General features: G+C 69.5%; 1 protein-coding gene across 1 annotated transcript; it reads right to left on the bottom strand.

Annotated features, from left to right (window-relative positions):
* Nucleotides 1-299: 299 nt before the first annotated feature.
* On the bottom strand, nt 300-8,916 carry CTSD (cathepsin D). Its single transcript, XM_059710746.1, has 9 exons — nt 8,755-8,916; nt 6,838-6,997; nt 5,110-5,233; nt 4,450-4,568; nt 2,846-3,072; nt 1,939-2,061; nt 1,450-1,594; nt 1,250-1,348; nt 300-1,150 (listed from the first exon to the last, which is right to left on the bottom strand). The coding sequence occupies exons 1-9, from the start codon at nt 8,817-8,819 to the stop codon at nt 983-985; spliced, it is 1,230 nt and encodes a 409-aa protein (XP_059566729.1). The 5' UTR covers nt 8,820-8,916; the 3' UTR covers nt 300-982.
* Nucleotides 8,917-10,665: the final 1,749 nt, after the last annotated feature.

Below are 10,665 nucleotides of genomic sequence, written 5' to 3'. Positions count from 1 at the left end.
AAGGGCAGGAACACAGTCCAGGAAGGCATGGCAGCCACTGAAAACTGCGTCCCATCGAAGGAAGCCTGCGCTCACCTGCCCTGCAGCCCAGGCCGCACCCTGCGGGTCTCTGCTCCAGGCCTCAGCACAAGCCAGCCCCCGCCTCCAGCAGCCCAGGTGCAGAGCACCTCCAAACCACCCCTCCGCCCAAACCCCCCAAGTCAGCCTCCAAAACGCCAGCTTCCCCAGCCCCTCCTCATACCCGGGCGTCCCACCTGGTCCCGTCCCACCTACCCCACCAGCACAAAGCAGGCCCCACACACAGATCCACAACTTTATTTCCAGGTCTGGCTCCTGGCCACTCAAGAAGGGGCAGCCTCAGAGAAGGCACTCTCCCCTCCCCCAGCCCTCCTCCCCGGGCCAGCCCATGCCCTTCCAGGTGGGGTCAGGCCCCAGGAAGACCCACAGGCCCCACAGGGCTGACTCGTCTCCTTCCTGCCGGCCCTGAGATGAATGGACGGGTGGGGGCGGCACTGCCCAGCTCCGGGCCCCAGGCTGGGTGGAGAGGGGACCAGGAAGGCAGTCGGGTGCAGAGCAGCGGCTCAGCCAGACGCTCCGCCGGGGCGGCCAGCCCTGAGGCCCAGGCTGGGAGGGGACGGGGGGAGGAAGGGGGTCCTGGGATGCACAACCGAGCCCGAGCTGGGTCTTCGGTGAGTGAAAGGGCTCTGAGCACGAATGAGCCTACTGGCTGCCCCAGCCCCGCCCTCCATCGGACAGACAGACAGACAGACAGACAGACAGACAGGCGGCTTCTGCAACCAGGGAAGGGAAAACCACAAAACAGCGCCTGCCACACGGCAGCCTGGGGAGCCGAGCCGCTGCAGGTGAGTGTGAGTGTGAGTGAGTGTGTGTGTGGGGTGGGGGTGGGGGAGGCGGGGCAGCCGGGAGGGCGGGCGCTGCCTCCTCCCACGATTCTCCTCCTCTCCTGCCGGTGGGCAGGTGGCTACAGCTTGGCGGCCTCGGCCAGGCCCACACGGTTCTCCTCGCGGTCGAACACGGTGTAGTAGCGGCCGATGAAGACGTCACCCAGGATCCAGAGCGGCCCCGCAGGTGGGGGGATGTCCATGCCCATGAAGCCACTGAGGCAGATGGTCTTCCCGCCCTGTGACACCTGGGAAGGCCGGAGCGAGCGTTACCACCCGCCCGCCCGCCTGCTGCCCGCCCGCCGCCCAGCTCCCCGCCTCCAGGCCGCCTGCCCCCTGGCGCCCACCTTGAGGGTGTAGTCCTGCGCGCTCAGCTTGTAGTCTTTGCCCCCCAACTTCAGGATGACCTCGGGGAGGCTGGACACCTTCTCGCAGGGGATCATGTACTGAAGCAGAAGAGGGCAGTGTGTGGGGGACAGTGTGGGGGGGGGACAGCCACCTGGGCACCCGTCCCCGACCCCCCGCCGGCCCGGCCCGCCCTGCTCACCTCTCCCTGGATGAGCGGCACGGCCCCGATGGCCTTCTGCAGCTCGCGCACCTCGTCCACGGGGCCCACAATGAGGGAGGTGCCCGTGTCCACGATGGCCTCACAGCCCTCCTTGCACAGGGTCAGGCCGTTGCCCACGTCGACCCTGCAGGGGAAATAGGCGTGTCTTCCAGGGCCACCCGAGCCCCCACCGTGCCCAGCGGCAGCCCTGGCAGGAGGCTTTCTCCTCTCTCAGGCCTTGGCCGTGAGCAGTCAGGCAGCAGAGCCCAGAAGCCAAGGGCAGGTTCGCGGCCACGACATGGCCGTGTGCAGAGGCAGCAGGAGGTGACAAGGGGCACCGAGGGCCAGCGGGGCCCAGGGCCCAGGCCCACCCATTGCCACAGCCCCTCCCGAACCGACCAGGGCCCCGGCTGGTCGCTCCTGGGGGCCTGCTGACCGGCAGCTGGAGGAGGGCCCCCGCAGTCCTGACGAGGCTCGGCCAGTACTCACTGATCCATGTGGACCTGCCAGTAGGCTTTGCGGGTGACGTTGAGGTAGGCGATGGGGCCTTTGTAGTACTTGGAGTCGGTGCCGCCCAGCATCAGCTCGCCCCCTGGCTGAGCACTCGGGTCCCTGCGAGGAAAGGTAGGGGCAGTCAGCCCCCTGCCCACCCGACGCCCAGCCTAAGGGCCGGCTGGGAAGGGTACAGGCTGGGCCAGGGCAGAGGCCCGGGGTGGGGGGCAACCTTAGAGAGCTTGCCAGAGGGGGACCCTCCTGAGCCCGCAGGGATGGAAGGGTCCAGAAGGAGCACAGGAAGGACTGGAGCTGCCGGCCCTCCCCCAGGGAGGCTTCGATGCCACACCGCGAGTGGACTGCAGGCCCAGCCACTGCCCGTGCTCAGGGTTCCTGGTCTGCCAGCTGAGGACACAGGGTCAGGCCGGTGGGCAGGCAGGGACGGGAACGCCAGGTGCCCAAGGAGGGAGCCAAGGAGGGCTTCCTGGGGGAGGGGGTGCCGGGCAACCCTGAGAGTTGAGCCAGCTTGTTCCTCCCTGGGGCTCATGGCCTTGTACCCTCCGGGCAGCCAGCAACTCTGGGCCACACCTGTCCCTCACTAGGCCCGGCTCTGGTTCTCACAGGCGAGGCCCACCAACCAAGACTGGACACATGGCCCGGGCACAGCCTGCGGAGGCACAGCCTGGGGAGGCACAGCCTGCTGAGGCACAGCCTGGGGAGGCACAACCTGCTCTGGGGGCTGCCGCTCCCCCTTGGAAGGGCGGCCGTGCTGCCTCCAGCAGACGTCAGGGGCGTGGCCCAGGGCCCACGGGAGGACACAGGACCCGCAGCTGAACCCGCTCCCCCGCCTCACCCCTGCGTTTCAGCACGGCTGGGCCATGGAGACATGGGCCCGCCCACCTACCTGTTCAGGTAGAAAGAGAAGATGTTCTTCTCCACCAGCTTCTGCTGCATCAGGTTATCGAAGACGGGCACCACGTTGTTGACCGAGATGCGGGGATAGGCCATGCCCAGGATGCCGTCGAACTTGGCCGCGATGAAGGTGATGCCCGGCTGCTTGGTGGCCTCCCCGAAGACCTGCCGTTCCACCTTGACGCCGCCCAGGGATGCCAGACCCGAATTACAGGGCACCTGCAGGCCACGGGGGTCAGTGGGCCACATGGAGTGAGCCGGTCCCTGGGCCCCAGGTGGGCCGTCCCCGCCAACCCTGGGTGTGGGCGGCCACAGCTACAAAATCCAGCTGGGTCACTGCCCATCACCTGGCATGTGGGACTGAGGGCAGAGGGCTGGAATGAAGGGCTGGAAACACGGGGGCGGGGCACGACAAGGGGCAAGGGGGGCCCCCACTCTGGCAGGAGAGCTTTAACAGGGATTGGGGAGCACAGATGGAGGCCCTGCTCAGCTCTAGCCCCGACCCCTTCCCACCGGGGTAGCTCCTGCCCTCAGCCCAGCCCAGGGGACTGGGCCCCCACAACCCAACCCACTGGCAACCACGGCCATGCTGCCCGCCCCTACCCGGCCGAGGGTGCAGACAGAGCAGGATGTGGGGACACAGGCTGTGCGAGCGACAGTGGAGGAGAGGGGGAGCGTGTTGGGCCACATCCTGCTTTGGGCCCGGAGAGAAGCTGGGGGAGGGTGCCCAGCAGGCTTGGGGTGGGGAGCAGGGTGGCCCGCGAGAGGCTGAACCGCCACGGGAAGGGCTGGGGTCCTCATGCTGGCCCAGGTGCCACCACCACCCTGGGGCTGCCTGAGCCGCCTGTGGCCGATGAGGGACAGACCAGCAGGAGGCTCGCTGCGTCCCTGTGCCTCAGGGGCCAGGCTGGGGCTGGGAGGGACCATCTTCTCTTTGCTCCTCATCCCCCCACAACTCCCGGGCCTCGAGCCAGCTCCACACCCATAAACCGCCAACGGCCTGCTGACTCCTCTTGAGGGGGAGCATGCCCCACCCCCGGAGGCGGAGACAGGAAGCACCCCAGCCCTTCTGTTCCCCGTGTCCTCTGTAGAGAGCCCTGTCAGCTGCCTCAGGGGCTCCCCACACCTCTGCCTCCCCAGCAGCAGGACCCCCAGGACCAGCCCCAAGCACCTCACACCCAAGCATCGGAATGAGCCCAGTCCTCCCACCGGCCCACCTGCCCGTCCACCTGCCGGGAGCCAGGGCGGAGGCCTCCCCGTTAACCGCTCCGCGGGCCCTGGCCCTGGTCCCAAACCTGCACCTGTGCACCCCGGCCCCATCGGTGCTGAAACCCTCACTCTGCCCCACTGGCCCTGCGAACGCCCCTGGCGGACCCCGGGGCCTGCACTGGGTCAGGCTGCTCCCGTCCCCACCCCCACGCGCTGTCCTGTGCCAGCACGGCAGGCTCTCGCCCTCCCTCCAGGCCTGCACTCAGCCGGGACCCCAGCTCCCGCCCAAACTCAGCAGCCTCTCCAGGGAGCCACGAGGCCCCGGCCCGGGTGGTGCAGGGGTCAGCGAGCCTGATTCCACGGTGGCGCCGAGAAGGGGGAGCTCACCGACACGGTGTCCTGGCTCAGGTACCCGGAGAGGCTGCCCGAGCCGTAGTGGATGTCGAAGGCCGTGCCATTCTCCACGTAGGTGCTGGACTTGCCGCTGTTGTACTTGTGGTGGATCCCTACGCCATCAGGAGTGCGTCAGCCTGCCACCCGCTGTGGCCTCTGACCCTCGACCCCCACACTGAGGCCAGGCTCCCCCCGCCAGGCCCCCCTCCCACGGGCCCGGGACAGGGGCTGGCACCAGCCTTGGTCTTGCCCCATCCCGGCCGCCACGGGCCCAGCCCACAAGAAACAAGGCTGGCAGGACAGGTTCACCCGGAAAGCGGAGCCGGGGGCCGGCCTGTCTGGTGTGTAAGGACTGGGAGCAGCACGGTGCCCACTTGCTGGGGCAGAGCCTCGCTCCCTCCTCCCCGGCGTCCGGCCCACAGCCACCTCCCAGGCCTGGAGGAGGCAGCCAGAAGCTGGGCAGCAGCCCCCAGTGCGGGGGGGGGGGGGGGGGGGGGGGGGAGGGGGGAGAGGCTCACGCCCCCTCCCCAGGGCCCCGGCCTCCCTGCCTCCCCAAGCCTGAGTGCGGGGGGCAGTGCAGCGCGGGGCCAGGCCCCTCAGACGCCCTCCCCACTTGGGAAGCGGCGCTGGGGCCGGACAGATGGCTTGACTTACAGCAGGCGATGTCCAACAGCTTGCAGTGGATCGACGGGACCCACAGGTTGGAGGAGCCGGTGTCGAAGACAACAGTGAAACACTGTGGAGGCGTCCCGATGCCGATCTCCCCGTAGTACTGGGCCTGGGGAAGCGCAGGGTCTGTCAGCCAGGGAGGGGCACCCAGGGTCCAGACCTGCCATAGGCTGTCCACCTCCATCCGCCACCCCCAGGCCCCGGGTGCAGCCCCAGCCCTGCTTGGCCAGGTGAGAGGAGGGAAGACACACCCCACCCCCATTTGAAACATAAAATCAGGGTCCAGTCAGTCAGGACAGGCTCTGCCGGCCACCTGAGCCTCGGGCGGGCGGACCGCCGCGGTCAGGGCCCTGAAGGGAGAGACTGGCTCTCCAGGATGGGGCCGTCAGGGCCGACTCTGGGCCTCAGCTCCTGCCCTGCAGGGCCAAGCCTGGAGGGCTTCCAGGCAGAGAAGTCGGGTGGCTTAGGGGAGAAGGGACACCCTGGAGGTTCGGAGTCCCACAGGGCCCAGCCTCTCTGCCTTCACTGTTCTGGGCCCCAGCTCCCCATCTCACACAGGGAGCAGGGTCTGCTGGGGTGCTCCGTGAGCATAAGGGGGCATGTGCCCCTATGAACCTCAATCCTTGGCCCTCTCGTGCGTAGGTCAGAGGGTATGGGCCTTCTTGAGCTTGTGGTCACCTGGGCCCTGCCTGCCTGGGCATCCCTCCCCCGGGGAAGGAGCCTGGGACACCCGTCGCCACAGGATTCTGGCACCAGTCCTCCCCCCGGGCATCTCTCTCCGGCCGCTTGGCTCCGGGGAGCACCCGAGCTGCTGACTCATGGAGTGCCCGGATGGGGGGATGGAGAATGACTCAGCAAATACCCGAGCGTGTGGGCACTGAGGAAAATCAGGAACTGGTCAGTTGACCCTGGGCAGACGGCCCCCCTCCACCGGCCGGATCACATGCCTGAGGCTCCAGCTTCCTGGCATGGCTGGGGCTCGGGACGGACAGGACAGAGTGCTCAGCCACTGTCCCCACCCCAGGTGGACCCAAGGCCGAGGGCAGAGAGGCCGGCTCCCTAAGACTCGGGTGGGACACAGTGAGAGGCCCCAGACCTGGGCTAGGCTGGCCCGGCCCCAGCTTGCTGTGTGGCTTCCAGAACGTTCTGACCCTGAGCCTCTGTCCCGCTCAGGCAGCCGGCACAGACTGAGTCACAGGTTGCCCCAGGCCTGCCAGCAGGTGTGCAGGAACACCAGCTCCACGGCAGTTAGTTACACCCCAGCGGGCAGGCCCAGATACCCGCTCTCCAGCCTCCCTCGAGGGCGGGCCTGTGCCTGACTCTGGGCTCCCCCACGCGGCCAGTGGCCCTGGGCCCAGCTCCTCATCTGGGAGGGTGATGCTGTCCCCTCTCCCCACGGGCTGGCCCTGAGGAGGAGGCACCGCCCAGCTCTGAGCCCACGGTCACCCCAACCCTGGCTCTCAGCCGGGCAGGAGAGCGGGCTGTGCAGACCCCAGAGGTGAGAGCCCGCCATCAGGCAGGGGGCGTGGCTGAGTGGAAGCTCCTCCCACACAGGGCAGGTAAGCCCTCAAAGGCTGGTGCTGAAAGCCAGAGCATCCCTCCAAAATGCATGCGGCTCACTCAGACCTTTCCCTCAAGCCATGTTTTGGGTCAGCCCAGCCAACCGCCCCCCGCCCCCCCACCGCCAAGCGGACACCCCACTCCCACACTCACGTCCATGTAGTTCTTGAGCACCTCGGGGACGGGCCCCCCGGTCACAGCGGGCACCCCCTGGGCATATTTTGAAGTGGAGGCCTTGGCGATCAGTTTTTCCACGGGGCCTCCCACCTCCGACATGGTCCGGCGGATAGACGTAAACTTGTGCAGCGGGATTCTGTCAAGAAGGGGGTAGAGGGCCGGGCTCCTTAGGGCAGGACTGGCCTCTGCCTCCCTCTTGGGCCCTCTGCACCCACATCCAAGCATCCCAGCCGGAGGGAGCCAGCACCTGCTCCACCCCCTCCTCAGCCACCAGGGCCTTCAGAGACCCCCCTTGTCTTCTGTCCCCACCCGGATCTCTTCTGTGATCTCTTCCGGTGGGATCTGTCAGGCATCGGCCGCCACCTGTCACCCCTTTGCTCTGAGCCCCATTCACCTGGCCCTCTGGCCGTGGCTCCACCCAGGCCTTAGGCCCCCATGCTCCCACCTGCCCTGCATGTCCTCCCTGGGGTGGCCGCCTCCTGGCATCAGATTGGACTTCAATGCCACCCCCTCTGAGGAGCCCTCCCTGACCACCCTCTGTTGCCCTTCACATCACCGGGTCTCCTTCCATCGCTCTCACCCCACAAGGCAGTGACCTCGGTCACGCCCTGCTGACCTGTCACTCTCTCCTCACCACGATGCAGAGACTAGGGGGGCCTAGGACTGCAGTTGGAGAGTGGGGTCTTTGCTTGCAGGCCCGTGGTACCCCACTGGGAGCGTCCTTCACAGGAGCCCCGCCTCCCAGCACAGGTGCCCCTGGTTGTGTTGTGCACGGGCCTCGGCCATCAGAGCAGAAAGGGGTCCCTGGATCCCCTGGGCCTGGGCTTGCGCTCTGTTGCCATGGTGAGGAGGCGGGGCAGGAGGGCACACTGAGCCAGGTGAGCCACCTGGGACTCCGGAGTTCCAGATAACGGCTGGCTATTCCAGCAAGGCCAGGGCGTGCCCTGGGCCAGTGGGACTCCAGCCTCAGAGGAGGCCGGCGGGAAGAGCCCGAGGGTCCTGCCTGGGGGGAGGCGATGCCCTGCAGCGATCCAGGAACCCGCAGCCTTCAGCCCACCGCACCTGGGTGGCGGGAGGGGCTCCGGCTCAGGATCGCACCCCAGAGCCCCAGGCTCCCTCCCCCAAGGCTCTCCATCCCTGGGGAGGGCTGTGGGTGGGGCAGAGGCAGGCTCAGGCCTGCGGGCTGCTCCCCCACAACTGCTCCAGTTGGGGCTCCTCACCCCCAGGTCACAGCCCACGCAGGGCAGCCCTCTGGCAAGGCCCAGCCCGGCTCAGCCCACAGCCAGCTCCCAGCCCATGACCTCACCCACTTTCCCACGGGCATGAGGCCCACAGCCCGGGAGGACCAGCTCGGGCCCAGGCCTGATACAAAGGCCCCCGGGTCTGGGTGCGCCCAGAGGCATCGGGAGTGGGCGGCGGGGGAGCAGGAAGCCGGACAAGGTCAGGAGAACGGGGGTGAGGGGCCCCTCGGCCTGGCACCGGGGTGCAGGTCCCCAGGCCTGAGGCCACCCCCCGGGCCTCCTTCAGCTAACACCCTTCCTGTCTTGGGCAGGGGGGACCCCTAGGGCGGCCCGGGGTCTCCCAGCCCGTGGCCTGTGGTGAGATCCCAGGTGACCGCCCGGGGGAGGCAAGCCCCGTCCACAACGGGGGGCCCCCGGCGGGAAAACGACCCGCCCAGGTTCAGGGGCCCGGAAGCCGACCCGGGGTCTCCCGCCGTCCACACGCGGGCCGGGCACAGGCGCGCACCCCGCCGCCCAGGGGAGGGGCCGCCCGGCGTCCCGCACCCGCCCTCCACCCGCCGGCAGGGAGGCAGGGCGGCCGCCGGCTGGGGGCACGGGGCGCGGGAGCGGAGGGCGCGGGGTGCGGCCCGCAGGCCGGGACCGGGGGCCTCACCGGATCAGCGCGGCGCCGGGCGCGGCCAGGAGGCCGAGGAGGAGCAGCAGGCGCGGGGGCTGCATGGCGGCGGCGGGTCGGAGCAGGCGGCGGGCACCGGGCGGACTCCGAGGTCGCGGCTTATAGCCGGGTGACGGCGCAGCCGCGGGTCAGCTGACCGGCTTGTTTGCGCCCGGGCGGTCACGTGGGCCCGGCGGCGTGCGCGGGGCGGGGCGGGGCGGGGCTCCCGGGACACCCCGCGGGCCTGCAGCGAGCTCCCCCCCCCCGCGCCCCCGTGGGGCGCGACCCTCGCTCCCGGAACGCGGGGACCCACCGGCGGGGGCGTGCGTGTCCTGGGCGCACAGACGGCCCCGGGCCTGAGCCGAAGGGTCCCGGCCGGACGCCCTGGCCGCCTCCAGCGGGCGGGACCCCAAGTCTCGGCTCCTCCCCCCCGGCCCGCGGGCGGTGCTGCAATGAAGCCCCCTGCTTCTGCGCCCTGCCCCCCTCCGCCCCCCCCCTTTGCCCTGGGAATCTCCAGGGACCCTCGCGGGGAGCCCCAGCCACCCTCAGCCCCGCCGTGCAAGCGTCCACGACCCGCCCCCACCCGCTCCGCACCTTCCAGAGCAACGCCAGGCCTGGCCCTGGCCCCCACCTGACCCGCCCTCCTCCTGAGCCCCGGCCAACCTCCTCCGGGACCCCCACCTGAGCCGCCCTCCTCCGGGCCCCCCGCCCGCCCTCCTCCGGGACCCCCCTGCCGCCCTCCTCCGGGACCACCCTGCCGCCCTCCTCGGGGACCCCCTCCCGAGCCGCCCTCCTCCGGGGCCCCCGCCCTCCTCCGGGACCCCCGGGCCGCCCTCCTCCGGGCCCCCCGCCCGCCCTCAGGTCTCATGAGGACTCAGGTCGCAGGGCCGGGGGGAGCGAGCCCTCCGCTGCGGCCACGGTGACCGCTGCCCACAGGCCCTCACTGTGCACCCCTCCTGCCCCATTTGGGGTCTGGAACTGGGTTCTCTGCCCGAGGAGGGACCGGCCTTCACCTCGAGGAGGTAAGGAGTTCGGGCAGGACATCTCGGAGGTCATGTCCAGAAGGGAAAGAAGTGGGGGGACGTGCTCGGATATGCCCACTCGTCCGGAGGCGCTCAGGAGGCCGCGAGGCCACTGGAGGGTGTGGGCGGCCAGGCAGCTCGGGGGGCGGGGGGCGCAGCCGGTCGTGTCTGTCTGGGGCTGCTGCCAGCCAGGCTGAGATTCTGGGCTTGCCCTAGGACAGAGCTGAGAAGGGACCTCTGGTGACCCAAAGGCTGGGGAGCCCCCTCCCCCCGACACCTGTCAGTCCCTTCAGAACAGAGCGCCCCTCTCTCCACGCTGTTCCCAGGATCCCTCAGCACCCAGAGCACAGCCTGGCACGTGGTGGAGGGACAAAGGGGTGCTCGGGGTCCCTCCCTGGTGTGATTGGCCAGAGGGTCCCAGAGGGCCCTCCCCTGGTGCCCTGCCCAGGGTGGAGCAGGCCCAGAAAGAGGCGTCCCTCAGCCAAAGGCCACGGGCCCAGGGCCTCTCTGACCCCTGACATGCTCAGCAATACTGGCCCGGGGGCCTGGCCGGCCTGGTGGGGACAGGGCTCCCAAGTCAGCTGGGCAGGTGCACGGCCTGAAGGTCCTGCAGGGCACCCAGGGCATGACTCTTGGTCTCTGGTTTCTAGTGGGTGCAGGCCAGGGTCTAGGGACTCCAGGGGGGGCTGCTGGGTGAGTCAGGGGACAAGATGGGGTTGGAGGCCATGCCTCTTGACCTCCCCTTGGACCCTGGGTAGCCATCCCTCCCACACTTACTAGTCCAGCACCACCACGTGCTCTGGGCGCTGGGAAGTCATGGGACCCACATGGGGACTCCCTCCCTCATGGCGGCCACCCTCCAGACCGGCACCAGACACCACGGGGCTCC

The sequence above is a fragment of the Myotis daubentonii genome, chromosome 9 (genome assembly GCF_963259705.1).
Source record: "Myotis daubentonii chromosome 9, mMyoDau2.1, whole genome shotgun sequence".
Lineage (NCBI taxonomy): Eukaryota > Metazoa > Chordata > Mammalia > Chiroptera > Vespertilionidae > Myotis > Myotis daubentonii.
The sequence above is the reverse complement of the archived record's forward strand: the minus strand, read 5'-3'. Positions and strand labels throughout refer to the sequence as shown.